This window comes from Paramormyrops kingsleyae, chromosome 11 (genome assembly GCF_048594095.1).
Source record: "Paramormyrops kingsleyae isolate MSU_618 chromosome 11, PKINGS_0.4, whole genome shotgun sequence".
NCBI lineage: Eukaryota > Metazoa > Chordata > Actinopteri > Osteoglossiformes > Mormyridae > Paramormyrops > Paramormyrops kingsleyae.
The window spans coordinates 5,331,486-5,351,925 of NC_132807.1; the positions used below are offsets into that span (position 1 = coordinate 5,331,486).

Below are 20,440 nucleotides of genomic sequence, written 5' to 3' on the forward strand. Positions count from 1 at the left end.
CTCTTTGAAAGGAACGGATCGCCAAGATCCGGATCCCCTCAAAGAGCCATAAATCCCATCACTACTGTTTGTCTCTTAGTATGGACTGCTATTTGTTCTGAACACATCGGATGTAAAGCATACCTTTTGAGCACAATGAAAGCAGGATTTTCGTGATGTAGTGAAACAGGTGAAGTCACGCCCTGTTTGCCTCAGTTAGGGTGGAGCGTGTACTGATAGAACTAAGGTGTATTATTGTAATATATATAGCTTAGAATCATGGACGGAATTACGGGGGTTAGTAACCCACCAATAATTAAAACCGACGATACAACCCCTAGACTTCCCTAAATGGGTGGAAACCTCAACCCCCCAATATTCAACCTGAAGTTACCCCATTGGGTTAAATAATATTCAAATATCAAAAGGGGCAGTTACGCCAAAAATCATTAAGCTGTATCTCGTTACCTATACGTTAGAATCGAGGGCTGTTTAATAATAGGCCTACATTTTAAATTCTGACGCACTCATATTGAACAATATACTTTGATCATCCGCTATACGTTAGCACAAGGACAAACTTCACAATAATAAACGTTTTTGTCCTTTTTTAGACTAAGTGCATTTACTGACTACTAGTACATTCATTCACTGGGCCCTGCTGAGCTTTCCAATACACAGTATAGTGTATGATTGTGTATGTGACAAATAAAACATGAAACACTGCGTTGATCGAAACTTCTCTCGGCCACCTGCGCGTCTGGACACCAGAAAGAGCAGCGCGCTTCTGATCGCTGGTTTTTGAAACACCATCTGGGAAGCAGCAGACAACTTTTTACTGGTACTGAAGGGAAGCACTGATGGAAAATAATCTTGTCCTTAAAACAGCGGTAGCACTCCCTCTCAACCTTAGCACAGAAGGCTTTGATAACCTTAACACATGACATTAGCAAATCAACATTTTTTAATTCAAGTCTGTATTTTTGCATATCTCACAAATAACAATGCAGTGCTACTACAGCGTAATCAGTTTAAGTTGCTTAATAGATTAGGCCTATAAATGCTTTGTGCTGGAAATAATCAACGTTCTGAATATCTAATCCACTAAGGGGCTTTTTTGCATACAGAGTCTGTTTATTTTATAGGCCTACTTAGGCTACCTTATTTGCTAAGGAAAGTTAAGCAGAAAATAATAAGTACAGAAAAGACCGCTACAGTGTACGTCCAGCATTGAACCCCCCACCCCCTCCGTCCCCACCCACGCAGCCGCGAGGACTCGGAAGGCAGAGTCGCTGGATGGAGTCCGCCGTCAGTCCGTCGGGCTCGATGAAAGGACGCGCACCTCTGGCCGCTCTGCGGACGCGCTGACGTTAGCGTCTTCGGGAAACATTAAAGCTGCGGTAGTTAATAGCCTAAGTGAAAGCCAAGAAATATGAGAAGTCGCGGTTGCTCTGTTTCCTTCGCACTTTTAGGTATTTATTTAAATGCTTTTTATACAGTCCAAGGTAAGTTTTCCTTTCTCTTCTTTGGGGTTTAAATTTCATGCATATACATATTTCATGCATATAATGCACTGAAATTGTAAATAGCCCACAGTGGAATATTCTTTATGAATGTTTGATAGTGCAGTTGTGTACACTGCCAAACTTGCAAGTGCTTACGAAGCTGAGTACAACGGATTGACAGGGTGATCCTTAGGAATGTCACCGACACGACTTCAGTTGAAATACAGCAAGATGTCCGACAGGAATCAGTGCGTATATTTTCTGCATATCTCTTTGATGAAGAAATTGTTTTTTATTTATTTATTTATTTGCATGCTGTAATATAAATTAATCCGTTACGCGCCGGACTGTAGTATGTTTTTTTAATCAGTTTATAAGCGGTACAACGTTGACAATTAGGTTACCTTTGTACGAGACAACTACTGTATAACGGTTATTGTCTTGGCCGTTTTTTTTAATATATATATTTGGGTTTAAATACCTCCTTTATGTGCCAAGTAAAAAGCCTTTTATATTTGTAATTTAAGCAGCTATTTCCGCCTTTGTTCTGTTGCATTCACTCGAAAGTTCCTTGGAGAGTATAAAATGAGTGGGAGACGCTCTCCTCCTACAAACAGTGCAACATTGAAATGCGCTGGACGTTCTGCGAGCCAGTAAGCAGGGGGATCAAAAGGACCCTTCTGCGGGATAACCGTACGTGCAGCACCCTGCTTTGAACAGAAACCCCGGATTATTTTTGCCAATGTGTAATTTCATGGTCCTTTGATGACGTAGGTTTTTGGGATGATAAACAAGTGGAACTCATAGACGTTTGGGGGTCCTGGGGCCAAACATCTTCAGAGAGGTAGATCTCGGTTTGGTGAAGCAGCCGACAGTCACGGAGATCTCCCTTTCAGAGCGTATATTCCCGCGCAACGCGGGTTCATTGCACCTGCAGCGATAGAATATGTACTGGTTTACTAATTAGATAGTATTTTGCAGCTTTTCACGGCATTTTAAGTGTTCTTAAAGAGACTCCTAGATGCAGGAATGTAAAAGTTACTAGCCTTAGAGATCTTATAAACAGACTTTAGGAGTTAGTTTCAAGTTTTATTGTCATATACTGATAACCAGTGGTGTTGTTTTGTCTATTTTAGGGGGGCTTCAGTCCCCCTAAAATGTTTTGTGGCCTTCCTGATAAATGTGTAATAAATGAGTTTGCCATCAGCCCCCCGCCCCCCCCCAGACTTAACCTCCCATATCCATTAATCTCTAACTACACCCCTGCTGAAACCAATGCCACATCATTACCAAATTCTTGGCCTCAACTTTTGCACAGTATCTAAAATTGGACGATATGTATAAGGAAGATATGATTAATATGATGAAAATTACTAGAGCTGTGTAGTTACATCTAATTATGTGAACACTTACATGAGATGTGAAGATTCTGGCCTGCTCTCCATGTGTCCTTTGTAATATTTTCCATGCTGATTCGTGACACTTTGGGTCTAATTCTGACTCTGACACTGAAAGCTCACCATTAAGACTCCATGCTCAATGCACTGGAGAAGCGACATCACGTGCAGAATTTATGTGTAAGTTTTGTGCTTTCAAAGACTGGGCCTATTTGTGTACTTGGCAAGCATGCAGCCTAATGCGATGACCGTCTATTTTCGTTACGGACTGAGGTAACGGTGTGTTCCAGTGAGGCAGGGATCCAGGCTTGTAACTGGTTTGGTTTCCAGTTACCGGTCTTTCGTGAAGGCTGTTTCAGTTCCTGCATGACCGGACATGGAGAAGGAATTTAGTAGCTCGCCGTTACTCCTTCACTTTGGAATAAAGTTTTCTAAGCAACATATAATTCAAACTAATAAAAAACAACAAATACTCTACTGATGATTAACTTGTTAGAGAAGACGACCGTAATAATTGAAATAGAAATGGCAAAAGTACACGTTACAATAAAGAAACGCTGAGCTATACTTAGGTGAGCATCTGCTTATGTCGATGACATAACACTTACTTACAAAACCGATTATACAGTTTATAGATTGATCTTAATCTAGACTTCGGTTCCTTATCATGTTCATTGTCATGTGTTTGTGTCATGCATCCCATGTCCTAGTGAAAATAGTCTGGCATTTTGCTTAAATTCTTTTCTGAAATGTTAATGTTAAACCGACATCCCCCTGTATAGTTTACCAGAAAAGGAAAATGACTTCACGGTGCTAGCCTTGTACCCGAGCTTTCCTGAAATCTTGCCCAGACCCTTCTTGGCGCTCTCTCCTCGTTCCAGAGTTCTAGGCCTATTTTCCATTTAAATAGAATAGCGTCGCTGTGATCCGACCTGGGTCAGCCCAAGGCATAAGTGAACTGTTATGGCTGCTTAGGGCCCAGCGGCCAGCTTCCCCCTCCACACCTAAAATGACAAAATAATCAAATTTAGCTCAGGGCCCTGAAAAGTGTTGAACCAGTCCTGAGTCCGACAGTCATTTTTATTCTTGTTGCCTCCATCCCAGCTAACAATTTATTGTTTTAGGAACTTTTACTGACCATTACGATTATGGTATGAAATGTTCAAATTGTCCATGCAGATTTCCTTATGTTTCCTTATGTTTCCTGTCATCCCACTACCACAACTACTACTAAAACTAAGACTAATAATGTCAAAATGAATAAAGGGTGTGTTACAACAGCAGGTGGCGCTGTTTTGTTGTGCTTCGATGGTCATGGGTTCAAGGCTGGGTGATATATTTGCAGTACACAAAAATTGCATTTCTAGAAAATAATAGTTTTATTACAAAACAGCATTTTTCATCATTAATTATGCTAAAAAGATACTCAGGTAATAATGTTTCTGTGCTAACATTGACAGAACCTTTGTTGAAGTGTAAAATGTGTAAATAGCATTTCATTAATGTTTAAATGAAAACACTCCCAGCCAATTTTGAGAAGACCTTAACATTAGCTAAAGTTCTGGGAATGTTCCCTGTTAGCTGGGATGGTTTCAATCTCCAGAAGCTATATTCAGAACAGTTGTACTTTATTTCTAGTGTCTTCTCTAATTTGATTTATTTCTGACTTGTTATTTAGTGTCAGCCTGATCTGTTCTGGCTGCCTTATGCACTCTTCCCACACAAACTTGCTGGGCGTGAGCTTGCTTTCGGCTTTGTGGCAAAATAAAGGTTTTCTGTGTGACAGCCCAGTAATCTTCTCACTTGGAATGCCAAGGTCTTCTCCTCTGACCTGTAAGCTTACCCCATCCTTCTGCGTTCATTCTATCAAAATGCTGCAAGACAATGATGCCATAGTCCTGCTTGATATGGACCTTTTATTGACTGCCAAATAACAAGGACTAACCAAATTTTTAGTTATGCACTGTTGGGTTATAGATTATTAAGTAGCCTATTCATATTTTCAAAGTAATTTTTCACTTGTAATTCTAGCATAGTTCAGTGTGATGACATAATGCCTTGACTGGGTGGGTGTACAGTCCTTTGGGTGACATCAAGCAGATTCTGGGAGATTCTGGAATATTCTCTGTTCTCTCGACTTGGCCTTGGTAAGCATTTGTAAATATTTACAGAAACAGAATCACATATAGGCTATTTATTCAGCACATGTATTCATATATAGTAGCAAAACAGGATATTCTTATTCATAATCTTGTTCATAGTCTGGAATGATTCCTCTTTGTTTCCTCTGTTCCTCAGATAGCAGAGACACCCTACAGGCTTCCCAAAGAATCAGTGCAAAGTTTCTCAGCTGTTCACAATACCCGAAAATTATTGTTATTATTCATACTGACAGAACACTTTAGAAACATCAAACAAGGTTATAATTAAACAGGGCTGGCCAGGGTAGTAATAATATACTGATACTGTTGTGATACTGTGTGGATTTAAGGGGAATTAAATATTTTGCAGCTTAGTACCTGAAGTACAAAGATGTATAATTATGAGTTAGATACATTTCATATTTTTTCAGAGATGACCACTGTCTTGGACTGTAAGAATAGTCTGTGTAGGGAGAATTTCAAGTTAAGGAGATAAACTGAAGATCCACTGCAGTGTTTTCCTCAGTCATCCCCAGCCATTCTGAGTCTCTTATGGTTCACCTTTGTCATGACTTGTGGGAGGAAGGACTCGAGGGCAGGCGTGGGAGCAAAACAAAAGGGGCTTTATTGAACTCAAAAGAACAGAGGTTGGACATAAACAGGATCGAGAGGGCTCAGAAACAGGAGGAGCAGAGCAGGGAAGGGCACAGGCAACAAGAGGGTTCAACGTCAGTGACTGGACTGGGGAACACAGGACTGGGAAGCACGTATAAACGAAACTAATGAGGGAGCTAATGAGAGGCAGCTAGGAGTGATTAACACAAGGGTTAGGAACAAGAGGTAAGATAAACGAGTGGCTAGTTAGGGTCACTCTCGGGAGGAGACAGGAGGGTCAATTGGACATGGTGATGGCGGGCGGGATAAATATATATATTAGGGGTGGAGCCGAACCCATATACGGTATTCGGAAAGGCACAAATAATGTGTTTTTTACGAATACTTATTTCGAACAAATACTTTTAAAAATATTTGTATTCGGGAACAAGAAAAACTTTATATCAAAAAGCTGCGTTTCCTCTTGAGACCGCAGTGCATGCCCGGATGAGTGAGTGAGTGAGTTCAGGAGTCGGGGGGGGAGTAAAAGAGGTGACTGACACAGGCTGCTCCACACAGCAACAGAGAAGGCTCGGCTGAGCAAAAAAAAGACTTAACTGTATTACTATTTTTGTTGAATAGATTTTTGTACCTTAACTGGGTTCCGGAGGCAGTTTATAACTTTCGGGAAGCGGAGTTTGATCGGGAGATTATTCCATTACGCTGCATTATTGACGTCTGCAGTCAGGTGCTCTCATGTTCGCTCTGTTTACGTAGCTCTGTTAGCTCGGTAATTTAGACAATAGGCTGTTGACAGAGTAACGTTAACATTTGGTTAAAAAGGTTAAAACAATGCTTGTGTAGTTGTGTCGATTTGTATGCACTTGTAGGAGTTATATGGTACGTTTAAGTTACTCTGTCTACTGCATATCCATAATTATTATAATGGATATAATTAAAGAATACTTACACTATAACGTAAATTAGAAGTGCAACGCAAAAAAACTGGATTTTTACGCCTATTTTGAATGTTACTCGAATACAAATACAAATACTTTTCCCCCCTCAACAAATACAAATACAGATACAAATACCGGCTGCTTTGCACACCCCTAATATATATATATATAAGGTATATTAAGAGAGATGTTTGAGAATCCTTGCCTGGGTTCAGTATGTAATAGTTATTGGTGGTTAATTTAAAGTATGTGGTTTAAAGTAGTTTGATAGATTTTTTTTGCCACCATAACTACAAAAGCCATCTTTTTTATATAAAGGACCACTGTGATAGGTCAGCTTTGTCAAATATCCAAAGCAAAATTGGTTTATTTGTATTCATTGATGTTAACCTAAGTTTAATACATAATTTAGTGGTTACAGTCAGGAATTACAGGCTCAAACAGACAGTCAGACACACATGCCTGGGTCTGTTCGGCTTCTGTGCAGTGTCCAGCACTGACTATCAGCAAGCGGCAGTGAAGACACCATCCCAGTGACATTCTGTCTTCCAGATTTTACAGAAGGCTGCACCAGTAGTAGTTTTATGGACAGTAACTCATCATTTTCGACTGAGAGACTGGCCAGGGGCGAGTGGTGACCATGGTTTGATTGTGGTTTGACCACGCTGACTGGTTTTGCTCTGCACTTTTCCTAGGTGACTACTGCAAGGTGAACGTCTGCCAGAATGGAGGGACGTGTGTTACTGGGGTGGGAGAAAACCCCTTCTTCTGCATCTGTGCAGAAGGCTTTGGAGGAGACACCTGCAACGATACAGAGAGCGGTATCCATGGGCGGGGCTTACTCTCCCCTCTTATTGTCCTATAATGGAAATGAGGCGTGTCTGATAGAGACCTGGCAGCTTTCTGCCTAGCCGAAGCTAACGGCATGCTAACTGAAAGATATGCCCATATGTTGCATTCCCTCTTAGGCCCCTGCAGCCCCAACCCCTGTAAAAATGACGGCATCTGTCAGGTCACCACCGAGTCGCGGCGGGGAGACGTCTTCGGCCAGTACGTCTGCAAGTGCCAGTCTGGATTCGAGGGCATGCACTGCCAGAACAGTAAGAGCTAACGGTCAACATTTTATTTATATTTTACATAGTCCTACAAAGGGGACCGGTATAAAAAGCTGCTTATAATTCGATGCTGCATGTTCAACTGCACGTTTCCCTGTAGCTCCAGGATATGGCCCCCAACAGGGGACTTGAACCAACAACCTGCTGAAGTCTGTTGAGACACTTCTTAAGTGTCTTTCTGACGTGTTTCTCTGAAGTCAGTTGGGTCCCGCTGAGGTCATTTCTTTCAAAAATCCGTGGGTGTGGTCATTTGGGCGGGCAGGTCTGGACAGCAGCCGGTGAGGTTTCCATGCACGACATGCAGCGGAAACTGAAGGTGAAGCCAGCTGCTTTTAATGAGTGTTCTCTTCGTTCTCTGCTTATTTGGATTTTATATTTATAGAATTTTTTTAAGATGTGAGAATGTGGCTGACCAAGTGCACTGCCAGCTGTGATTGGTAGAATTACACAATATGACATCTCACATGCACAAACACAAACACACACAAGTTGGTCTACCTATCTAAATGGGGACCGTCCATTCATTTCTATGGGAAAAACCCTAATCCCAATCACAACACCCTTAACCCCTACCCATCCCTAACCTTAACCATAAATAACCAACCCAAATACAAGACTTTTTGGCATTTTTACTTTTTTGATTGCATTCACAGATGTTTATAAAACTGAGGTTATCCAAATGGGGACCTCAAATGATGTCCCCAAAAGTAGGGAAATTTCAGGTTTTACTACACTTTGGGGACAATTTTGTCCTCAAATGTGATCTATGCACACTCACACACTCATATCTTTGTGGGGACCGTCCATTCATTAGTATGGGCAAAACCCTATTCCCATCAATGACACCCCTAACCCCTACCCAGCCCGAACCTTAACCATAAGTAACCAAATAACATACAAGAATTTTGGCCTTTTTAGGTTTCTGATTGCAGTCACAGATTTTTATGAAATTGGTCCCCACGGTGTCAAAATAACAGGTTTTTATCACATTGTCGGGACATTTGATCCCCAAAATGTAATGTATACCTGGACCACACACACCGACACACATTCATTTGTTTATCATTTTACATCCACATTCTTTAATTTAATTTATGACTCTTAGCCTCACCCGCACTAAATACAAAAATGATTTAGGAATCAGTTTTGAGACTTTTTTTTTTAAAGAAAATTAAACAAAAAAAAAATTTAAATTTCAGAAGGTGACGTTGTACCCCTGAGAGACGTCTGTTTTCCTAGGCTTGGTTCACAGTCCCTCCTTAAAAGTCTCACCACGTGGTTAGGAAAACGTGTCCGGACGCACTTCAGTGCCCACGCTGGCCGTGATGCAGACGCAGCAAGCCTCTCCCAGCTACACGCAGCCTCCCATTCCCATGTCAACGCCAGCTGTCGACACCCCCCCCCCACCCCACAGTCATGTTACGGTTTTCAATTTCCCCTCCACGAGTCTCTGTTTCAAAATTTCCAATTCTGCCCTATTTAATTTAATACATTCTTCAAGCCTATTAAAAAGCAGGCACATTGTGTGTTTACTGCCCCTGTGGTAACTTCAGGAACAAAATGAACAGAATTTGTGGCCGCGGTGAATGACGTCGCCCCTCTGCTGGGATTTGATGACTCAGGCTGAGGTGCTCATGGCCCTTTTCTTCATCCTGTGCCACCCCATAAATCCCAGTCACTGTTTCTGGGTTGCCGCAGATGTGCTGTACTGGAGTCTGTCCGGGTTACGCAGCGGAAACCGCGCCTCAATGCTACTTATAATTATGCCAATTCTACCTGACTAACAGAGTGGCGTTTGTGAGCAGTGTGAAGCCTGGTGAGGTGGCATAACGCCAGATCACAGGCTTGTGCCAGCTGGGCATCACTCCCCCACAAATGCCAGTCTGTGGCACAGCCTGGCGTGGGCCTTCCTCAATAGGCCCACTGGGGTCGGGGGGGTGCCCTGCTTGGACGTGGCTGGCCGCCTCCACTTAGCCTCCTAAACAGTCTATCGTGCAGTGTTAACAGAATAGAATAGCGATTTTTAATTAATCCCTGTGGGAAAGTTTCCGCCTACCCCATCTTGCTCTCCATGAGACACAGGCACACAGGACTGGTGAGAGCAAGCTTGGATGTCACAGCACAGGGTCAGCCAGTGTATGCCCCCCCGGGAGCTGGGGGTCAAGGACCTTGATCAAGGGCCCATGGCTGTATGACTTTTCGGGCAAGGCTCTGATTGGTAATCACCAAGGGCCTAACCTGCTGAGCCACATACCGCCCCCAGGCTGCTGAGTCCCATACCGCCCCCAGGCCGCTGAGTCCCATACCGCCCCCAGTAAGAAAATATATGCCGCTATAGGAGCTGATGATGAGCATATGTTTTCATTTTGGTAATCTTTATTATTATCTGTTTGCAGCGGAGTTAATATTCATCGTTTTGCTAGAATAACTGTCCAATCTCTGTCTTGTTTCATAATTAGTATGAATGATATTGTTTACACAAAGTTATCTAGTGCTTGTTTTTATAGATGAGCTCACTCTCTTTGGCATTTGACAGTTCAGAGGAGAAACCTGTAGGCTTGTTTCAGTGAATCAAAACGTGCAGCTTGTGATATTTCATCTAAGTTGTGGTGCACGAGACTGTGCGTGTAGTTAATGAACCACATCTTCACTCACTTCTTAACATGTGCACGCTGGCAAAATTTAACAGAGATTAATGAGTGTCTGCTGGTGCATAATAAAGACCAGTTAAAGTTAGACATCACCTACTTGATCTGACTGGACAATCTACAGTGACTGTCACCTCAACGCTAGTGCCTGAGACCCAGTTGACAGTTGGAATTCTGCAGCTTTTAGGGTCAAAACAAGAGTTACTAAAACCCAGTGGGGTGTAAGACCCTGCAGTTTTCTTGTTACCAGGCCTTCAGACCTTCTCAAGTTATGGCAGATAAGCCAATCTCAGTAATTAAGAGAGATAGTCAAAATCAATGATTATTTTCATCCTGCTTCTCCTCTGTATCTAGATCAGCAGCCACTGTTGAGCTCTTTTTGCATTTAATGCCCCAACTTGATTAGTATATGATGTAACCTAAAGCACACTGATTGATTGATACTCTTTTTTTATTGATACCTGTGGGGATTATGTCTCCCCCAACTTGCTCTCTATAGGTGAGCACAGGCTGACCATGAAGGGCAGCCTCCCATAGCAGTACACAGTAAGGTGGGGGTTAAGGGCCTTGCTCCAGGGCCTGCAGATGTGCTGAGGCCAGGCTTGAACCAGCAACCTTCAGATCACAGGCACAGAAACTTAGCCTAGTGAGCCACACGCTGCCCCCCCCCCATCAATCATACCCCAAGCATGACTGATGTTGTTTAATGGCCAAGTACCAACTTTGTCAGTTGATTGGGAATTTGGTTTGATTGAAGTGATCAACCAAGCGTTTGTTTAGACTATCAACAATGATTGTCACTCCAGAAAGTTCCGTACCACCATTAACAGCAGTCAGTGTGACTCTTTCTACACTTTGTGTCAGTCTTGATTATGAGACTATAAATCTATAAATCTTCACTGATCTTTAGCGGCTGGTCTTTAGTCTGTAGTGATTGACTTCCATCCATCCATCCATTTTCCAACCCGCTTATGTGATTAACTTTAATGTATATAATAGATAAAACAGTAAATTATGAAACACAAATGAGAAGATGCACATGCTCGGATCCGTGAGAAGAGTGCTTCTTTATTTCAGTGTCTCAACCTGCCTGAGGCTCTGTGTAAAGATATAATTCTTAGCTTCTATAGCCAAGGATACATCCCATTGTTTTTCTGGAAAAATCTGTCTTTGCCTAGACCTGACAAACTTGTTTGCGCTATAAAAAACCAGTCAGTCCGTGTTAAAGGTGTCAAGGTGTGGAGATCACTGAACACATGTGAGGGAGAAATACAAGGTAGAAAACGTGTAAAATGTAGTGTAACAATGTATTGGTAAGAATACATGATTCCCCACACTGGGTAGCAGCTAAAAATGAAAAAAGGGTGTATGTGCTCTGCTTGTGGTACATAAGCTCTAGGCAGTCTCTGCTCTGTTCTTTTTGGATAGAATTCAGAGGACAATTAGCTGGGACAAGGTGGTGTGGAGAGGGACAGTCGTGGCTGTATTTTTTTCTGCCTGGCAGTAGATCATCTCATCTATTGTTCGTAGCAGACATCTCTCCCCGTCTCATGTCCGTATCGCTTGACAGTCCCGCTTTGACCCTCCAAACTGCCCCAACAGCCTGAGACCCCTCCTTGGGCTGGAGAGTGAGCCACCTCTCTGGGGGGGAAGGGGGGGCCTCCGCGAGAAAGCGGCTCGTGAGCTGACACACGTGGCCGCTCAGCCGAGACAGATCCACTTAACCGAGCCGGCCGGGGAAGAAGCAATATGAACCTCTGACGTCACAGTCCGTCTGTCAACAGATTACTGTTTGGGTCTGTCTGCTGTCTGCACTAGGCGTGTAATTCACTGCTGAACTGTGCTTAAGGCAAAGGTACTCATTTATATTTATGATATGTTTAAACACAGGAGCAGCTGTGTATGCCATTTTTACATTTACATTACATTTAGTTTTATTTAGCAACACAACATACAAGTGAATCAAATAGCATAAAAGTAGCCAGGCTGAGCTTGCAACGAATACCCAGGTACAAGTGCAAATAGAGTTAGGAGAAAGAGCTACACAACATCTTCCAAACGACGCAAAGACTATTCGATGAGCAAAGTATAAGGATTCATGGAACACATGGGTCGGGGGGCATTGTTGAAGATGGAGAGTGTTGACTGGATGATCTGATGAATGGATGTGGCTCGGCAGCTCATTCCACTGTGTTTTCAGTTTATTTTCATGTTTTTTTCCCATCTGTTTTTGAATGTACGTTTTAAAAGCTCAAGTCAGAGTAAATGGCACCTAAGGATTTCAGAAATGTTTTGAGCAAGAGCACCACTCAGTGGACGCTTTAAGTAAGTGCAGCAAGCGACGAGTCATAAACATGAATTGAAATTATTGCTGAATGGCGGCTGGACATGCAGAGTCATGGGCTGCTGTGGTGGCTTGAGTTTCCAGAATTTGGCCGTTCCAGGGAAGCCTTAACCTGGGGCCCAGGGCTGCCTAGGGTTCGGGTCCTCCTGATAGAAGCCAGAAGCTGGCTGTTATGCCGTGTCTGTTTGGCAGCATGTGGACCATTGAGGGTATTTGCGGGGATCCATCCATCCGTCTTTCCTGGGTAGGGTTGTGGGGACAGAGTCAATCCCAGGCAGCATTGAACACAAAGCTGAGTACACACTGAAAGGGATGCCAGTCCATCACTGGGTTTGCACTCACATATATGTGGAACAGATTAGTGCATCAGGTGTGTTAGACTATAATCATCCTGTTTTCATGGGTGCTTTAATGCACAGGGTTACCCAGGCTGAATCCCAGGGGCCTCTGCTAAAAAAGGGCTTTTTAAAACAATTTAATAATAATAATAATAATAATAATAATAATAAAAAAATAATACATTTTATTCAAGGGCACCTTGCAAAAAAAAGCAATCCACACAACATACTAACATACTTCTGTACATGTATACTATGAATACATAAATATATTCTTAAATTTATAATGCTAGCAAGTAACAAGCTGCCCTTAATGCATTTTATTGCATTTTAACCTCCTGAGACTTCTGGCATTTTGTGCCAATTTAAATTTTCTTGTTATATATGTTTTTAACCTTCTGTAGAGCACTTTGAATCACGAATGTGTATGAATGCCGCTAATTAATTAAATTCGCCATATCCAGCCTCGCCCCGAAGTGGGCCCCGTCGACACTATTTACCTTCGTCAAAGTAAATGGGGGGTGGTCTCTGAACATTCATAAAGCCCAGGGACCTCTGACTTTTTTCCAGGGACCTGCTTTTTATCCAGTCATAGTAGTTGTCTCATAACTAAACAGACGTCCTGGAAATGTTGTTGTAAAAGCTTTTGACTACCTCTGGTCTCCCTCAGATGTGAATGACTGCGTGAGCCAGCCCTGCAAGAATGGAGGAATCTGCCGAGATCTGGATGGGGACTTTAGCTGCAGATGTCCCACGCCCTACGTTGGGAAACACTGTCAGCTGCGTAAGTACTCTCCCCTGCCCCCACCATATGCACGGCCTGCCACCGCTCAGACATATAATCCCACTGAGCTGTATTCCAAGTTAAGCCTCTTTTGTAGCTGTTGGGGAGGCATCCAGTGAGAACCAGGGCGACTTGAAAGTTTTCCCTGCTGGAATAAGCCCATGTCTCTAGGATGGTAATAGCAGGCCATACATGGGAATGCTGGGCTTCCCAGTAAGACGATTAATCGCTGATTTCAGGCAGCAAAGGGGCCATTGTGTTAGTGACAAAAGCTAGAGGGAACTGAGCGGGATGTTTGGGCCAAATGACAAGCTGTTGTTTTTCAGATGCTGCCTGAAAAATAATTACTTACTGTTGATGTTTAAAGAGAATAAGATGGGGGTTGAGACTAGCAGTGAGACAAGGCTGATTATGTGTCTGTCCCAGGATGCATCTCTCTGCTGGGGATGGAGGGGGGTGGGATTTCTGAGTCCCAGATAACGGCTTCCTCGGTCCACTACGGGGTCCTGGGCCTGCAGCGGTGGGGCCCCGAACTCGCCCGACTCAACAACCAGGGCATCGTCAACGCCTGGACCTCTGCCACGCATGACAAGAATCCTTGGATACAGGTGTGTGGCCTGTAGGTGGCATGGTGGTTATGAGCACATACCTGTAGACACATACTGAAGCCTAGTGGTTAGATTTGCAGCAGTGGGCCTGCTATTGAATTGGATAATTCCTGTAATATACCCAAGGATAAAAATCTGCTAAAACTCTAAAATTCCTACAAAAATATTTTCAAAAGTTTTATATGCATGGTAAAAAATGACCATTTACAACAATTTTATTTATATTTTATTTAGCAATTTAAATATTTCAAAAGCAATTTTAAAATACTTTTTTGCATGCTTTTATGTAAAATGCTTCATTTACGTTGACACTATTTGTTGTAATATAGTTCATAATATTTTCACACAGCTCTCTCCCACCTGCCTAGTGGGTGTGGCTTTCACACAGCTCTCTCCCACCTGCCTAGTGGGCGTGGCTTTCACACAGCTCTCTCCCACCTGCCTAGTGGGTGTGGCTTTCACACAGCTCTCTCCCACCTGCCCAGTGGGTGTGGCTTTCACACAGCTCTCTCCCACCTGCCCAGTGGGTGTGGCTTTCACACAGCTCTCTCCCACCTGCCCAGTGGGTGTGGCTTTCACACAGCTCTCTCCCACCTGCCTAGTGGGTGTGGCTTTCACACAGCTCTCTCCCACCTGCCCAGTGGGCGTGGCTTTCACACAGCTCTCTCCCACCTGCCCAGTGGGCGTGGCTTTCACACAGCTCTCTCCCACCTGCCCAGTGGGCGTGGCTTTCACACAGCTCTCTCCCACCTGCCCAGTGGGTGTGGCTTTCACACAGCTCTCTCCCACCTGCCCAGTGGGTGTGGCTTTCACACAGCTCTCTCCCACCTGCCTAGTGGGTGTGGCTTTCACACAGCTCTCTCCTACCTGCCTAGTGGGTGTGGCTTTCACACAGCTCTCTCCCACCTGCCCAGTGGGTGTGGCTTTCACACAGCTCTCTCCCACCTGCCTAGTGGGTGTGGCTTTCACACAGCTCTCTCCCACCTACCTAGTGGGTGTGGCTTTCACACAGCTCTCTCCCACCTGCCTAGTGGGTGTGGCTTTCACACAGCTCTCTCCCACCTGCCTAGTGGGTGTGGCTTTCACACAGCTCTCTCCCACCTACCTAGTAGGTGTGGCTTTCACACAGCTCTCTCCCACCTGCCTAGGGAATGTGGCGTTCACACAGCTGTTCACCCGCCTGCCTAGTGGGTGTGGCTTTCACACAGCTCTCTCCCACCTGCCCAGTGGGTGTGGCTTTCACACAGCTCTCTCCCACCTGTCTAGGGAATGTGGCGTTCATGCAGCTGTTCACCCGCCTGCCCAGTGGGCGTGGCTTTCACACAGCTCTTCAGCCTCCTGCCCAATGGGCCAGGCTCTCGTCCAGGATTCCACGCACCCAATGCCTCCCAGAGTTCTCTGTGCCATGACAGCCCCTCCCCCCTCCTTGTTGTTTCCCCCGCAGATAAACTTGCAGAGAAAGATGCGTCTGACGGGGATCATCACCCAGGGGGCCAGCCGCATGGGCATGGTGGAGTTCATTAAGTCATTCAAGGTGGCTTCCAGCTTGGATGGCGTGACGTACACCATGTACCAGTCTGAGAGCCAAGGGGGCGAGGAGGTGATTAAACGCAGCCTTTCGACTTGTTAATCTAGACATGGAGCCGTGAGTCATCTAAGCATGAGCTGTCCGGCAGGTCTTCATCGGAAACGTGGACAATGACAGCGTCAAGACCAACCTGCTGGACCCACCCCTGGTGGCACAGTACATGCGCATCATCCCTGTGGTGTGCCACAAGGCCTGCACGCTGCGCATGGAGCTGATGGGCTGCGAGCTCAACGGTAAAGACACTGGAGCCCCGATGACATCACTAATTCCGGACCTGTCAGCCACTCATGTTCCCTCATGCAGTCTTCATCTGTCATTAATTGTAATTGTAAAAAGCCCTAGTTAAAGAAGAGTACTGACCTGTGCACATCTGGTAGTTTTATTAACACTGACAGGTGGTTTAAATTCTTTTGGTTGGCCCAGATAACGACGTGAGGGTGTAAAAAATGGCTTTACTGCTCCAGTCTTACAGCTGCAGTGAGATGAAAGGGTCACAGGCCCAGATCTAGCTTCTTGTTTTGACTTGCAGAGCTTAGTTTCGCTGGTGACAGCTCTTGCACGTTCATTCATCGCTACTCACAATGCCCTGTGCCTGCCAGCCATGCCTGCCTGACACGTGGGTTTGTTTGCATGGCCCCTGCTTGCACGGCGGCTCCTATGTTGGTGATTTTGTTTGTTTGTTTGTTTGCTTGTGCCCACATGCCTGCCGCATCCCTATCATCCTTTCTTCACTGTCTTGTTCACAGTGTATTTAAACATGGCAGGTTGCTCTGAGCATTTGGGCATGAAGTCTCGCCTTATCTCGGACGGCCAGCTGTCGGCCTCCAGCGCCTTCCGCACCTGGGGAATCGACGCCTTCACGTGGCACCCCCACTACGCCCGGCTCGACAAGCAGGGCAAGACCAACGCCTGGTCCGCGGCCAGCAACAACCGCTCAGAGTGGCTGCAGGTGAGCTCGGTCCCGCTGGCCACGCCCCCATTCTGTGCACATGCCACGCCTACAGCCACATTAACCTGCCTTGCTGCAGGTGGACCTGGAGACACCGAAGCGACTGACTGGCATCATCACCCAGGGAGCCAAAGATTTCGGTGTGGTTCAGTTTGTTACGGCCTTCAAGGTGGGATACAGCAACGATGGGCACTCCTGGACTGTCTTTAAAGACCAGAAGACTGAGACAGATAAGGTCAGTACGGTTCATCCCTGAACTTGGCCTGCAGTCTGTTGTGCCTCACTTCCCATCATGCATCTGCGGGAACACACAGAGGCAGGTGATGTGCTCTGTATTCGTATGAAGTATCCTATGGGCTGAGAGCATATGAGCTTGCTGGTTTGGGTTTTGACTGCTGGCATGGGTTCTGTGCTATGAACCATGTGGTTAAATCTCATTTTGTGAACTAAAACTGAGCCCTTGAGTAAGACCAGTTTGTAAAAACCAATGTCAACATGTTTGTCTACATGTGGCTAATTGTTACTCCATCCTGTGAAGCCCCATCTGGCCTCAGCCTCACCAACTTTGTTTGTTTGGTCCAGATTTTCCAAGGCAACATTGACAACAACGTGCATAAGAAGAACGCATTTGATCCGCCCTTCTACGCCCAATTCGTGCGCATTCTTCCGTGGGAGTGGCACGAGCGCATCACGCTGCGAATGGAGCTGCTGGGATGTGACGACTAGCTACGCCCAGCCACTCAGGGCCTCCACCTTGTCTCCGCCCCATCCTTGCCCCGCCTTCTGAGTGCTGCCTCCCTGCCATGCCTGCACTTGCTGTCCTCAACCACAGGGGGCAGAGTCTCACCTGTCCCAGCTGCCTGTGAAGGTTTCATCAGCCGATCGCATCCTTTGAACTTCAACTTCCTCTTCAAATCATGGCAATAAATCCCAGGATCTCATTTTCAATGAGAAACATCTGATGAGTATTAATGATATACACAGTCCAAGCTGTTCAGGGCTGGACCATGATGTGATGCAGCCTTTGCTGAGACGTTTGTCATCGTGTCTCAGGGACTTCGTAATGCTGCTTGTTTTATTTGCTGTCTAGCTTGTATCGTGATGTAGTGAATCATTATTGTAGATATCAGAGGGTAGATGTTTTCTAATAAATTTATTTTAAAAAGGCTCATAGAGCCAGATGGTTCCACTCAGGCCCGGCCTCATCCACAGATATCTCCCGCTGGAGTTTATTCAGCCCTGGGTAGAGATGAAAGATGGTGGTCCTCCTCGCGCTTTCAACAAAGTCCATCGTCCTTTTTTCTCCAATGTAAACTTCCCGCTGGAACGGCTTCACAGAGCCTAGACCGAAAGTCGGCTGGGGGATATTCCGAGTTTCCGAGCAGACCCTCGCAAAGGTGTCCCTTACGGCTTTCTCAAAGACAAAGTGAAAAACACCAGATGGTGCAGGTTTTATACTCTTAAGAATTCTGATGTCACTCCACTGAAGGCTGTCACTGATGTAGGTTGTAGATCAGAGCAATGGGCTTTGTGACACCATTCAATGCATTCAGTGTAGCTCTGGTTAATTGCAGTGAATGACGGCTGTTGGTGTAAAGATGCCGAAGGTTGTCCTCTTGGGGGCGCTCTCTCCGCTCCACCTCTGCGTTTGCTTCACTGTCTGGCTGCCAGTTCCAACATGTCCACAATGCTCATGCTTCGAGCATGACGTCACCCCCACCGGCCTCCCGGCCTGTCATCCACAGCCCCCGAGGAAAGAGACGTGCCGGCCTCCGTGTTACCTTTGCCGCCCCCCCCCCCCCCCCCCCGCCGCTGCGCTTGTTGAAAAGTCGGTCAAAATTGATGATAGTTTACGGATTTTACCAGGAGAGAATCAAAGGTGTGACAAGAAAGGCTTGGATGGGGATGTGTTTTCAGGGTGTGACACACACAGTTAGAGAGATGAAAGGGACGACCCAGACTGTGCAGAAAGTCACGTGAATTTAATCGGAAATGCCTCCTCACACAATGCACTCACCCTGAAATGGGGGAATTCAGTGATCTGTATAACACACAGGCTGACTGTGATACGCTGTTACGTGACCCATTGTTCTGCTGTCTGAGATGCAAGAGAAATTTTCAATGTGTTTACTCTAAAACAGTAACATGTTTAGTTACTATAGTTAAATATAGCAGAAATCTTTTGATAAAATCACTAACCTGAGTCCTGTTGCTGGTGTTTAATATGATTCATACTTACATATTACTAAGAGTCAAGATGTATCGGTTGGGGGGAAGTAATAGATTTATTAGTGTAAATGCTTTGTTGTAGCTGTTATTAGACAGCTGGCATTGTCGCAGATTTGTTGAGGATTTTATTACCTGTTGATCTTCACTTGTGATTGTTCTTGAGTAACACTAATGTATATCTGGTGAAACGAGCCTCAGCTTGTGGCCAGCAGGTGGCGTACTTAGAGGTGAGTCTGCCAACTGCGGTGCCTTCAGGTGAAGTAATAACGGCGAAAGGCTTAAACGAGCATCAGCTGTATTTGTGCGGAAGCTGTACGGAACACAAACTGCTTTTGATGCAGGTGTCTGCTAGTCGAAATAAACGGACGATCTGAGGGGTGAGATTCAGAAATGTGTCAGTTTCTGTGTATTTCTTGCCTGCTTTTCCAGGTTTAAGTTACATAGACGTTGCCGTTACTCGCACATAGCCCACATAACGTGACCAGACCAGACTTTCGCCATGTTCCCAGCATGCCCTGCTGACACAGGTAGCGGGCCGGTGCCGTGTTTTGTGTGGAATTCTGGGTCTGGGACTTCCTCACGTGAGTTGGAATGGAGGGTGGGGGGGGGGGGGGGGGCACACATTCCAGCGAATCCCCTGGCAGGAAGCACACAGAAGGGAGACCCCTCTGCTACCACAGGGTCTCTTTCAGGGGGAAAAAAAAGAAGCTCATCGTGTTTTATGAACAGTAATTACACACTGCCTCGGTCCTGCTGCTGCCTCTCTCACCACAGGCAAACGAGGTGCATCTGTGACCCCAGTGAGTTACTGCCTAATCGCCCCTAATAACACTGGCTAGGGTTCGGTCCTTCAGCCTGAGGCTGGACCTCTGGTTTTCACCCAGTTGGTGTTGAAAGGCAGGCAGCTGAGGTCACCCTGCCACGCAGTAACCTTACCGGCATTAAAACTGAGCCCCAGCAGAATTTTTGTAACATTCCACTTAGAAAAGTCCTGCGTGTTTTTGCCACAAAAAAACACACACCCTCCAGCCACTGCAGTCCCACATCCTTGACTAACGCTCTGGCTTCCAGTTCGGTTTGAAACCTTTTAATTACATGACTGTTCCACCCTTTTTGGGAAGAATTCTTTACAAAGCCAATATGGGTCCCAGGGTGCCTTATGGGCATGACAAACGAGTGCCGTCACACTGTCCCACCACAGGGGGAACTTCTGTGTAGGTCAATACACACCCATATCCTTTTTTCCCCTGTGAAAATCTGCC

The 20,440-nt window shown here is 45.2% G+C and overlaps 1 protein-coding gene across 2 annotated transcripts; it reads left to right on the forward strand.

The window, feature by feature from the left end:
* Positions 1–1,240: 1,240 nt before the first annotated feature.
* On the forward strand, positions 1,241–19,569 carry LOC111845045 (lactadherin-like). Of its 2 annotated transcripts, none has more exons than XM_023814102.2 (10): positions 1,241–1,484; positions 7,271–7,396; positions 7,544–7,675; positions 13,691–13,804; positions 14,231–14,412; positions 15,857–16,012; positions 16,089–16,233; positions 16,747–16,949; positions 17,029–17,184; positions 17,532–19,569. In XM_023814102.2, the coding sequence occupies exons 1-10, from the start codon at positions 1,412–1,414 to the stop codon at positions 17,673–17,675; spliced, it is 1,431 nt and encodes a 476-aa protein (XP_023669870.1). In that variant the 5' UTR covers positions 1,241–1,411; the 3' UTR covers positions 17,676–19,569. The 2 variants fall into 2 exon arrangements, with proteins under 2 accessions (XP_023669870.1, XP_023669871.1); XM_023814103.2 differs by having other exon boundaries at positions 1,242–1,484; positions 16,765–16,949.
* The last annotated feature ends 871 nt before the right edge of the window (positions 19,570–20,440 follow it).

Excerpts from the sequence above, each read along its gene's own strand:
- LOC111845045 (XM_023814102.2), top strand. The coding sequence starts at position 1,412 with ATGAGAAGTCGCGGTTGCTCTGTTTCCTTCGCACTTTTAGGTATTTAT. Across the intron at positions 13,805-14,230 it reads TGGGAAACACTGTCAGCTGC|GATGCATCTCTCTGCTGGGG; the intron begins GTAAGTACTCTC and ends TGTCTGTCCCAG. Across the intron at positions 16,013-16,088 it reads AGAGCCAAGGGGGCGAGGAG|GTCTTCATCGGAAACGTGGA; the intron begins GTGATTAAACGC and ends GCTGTCCGGCAG.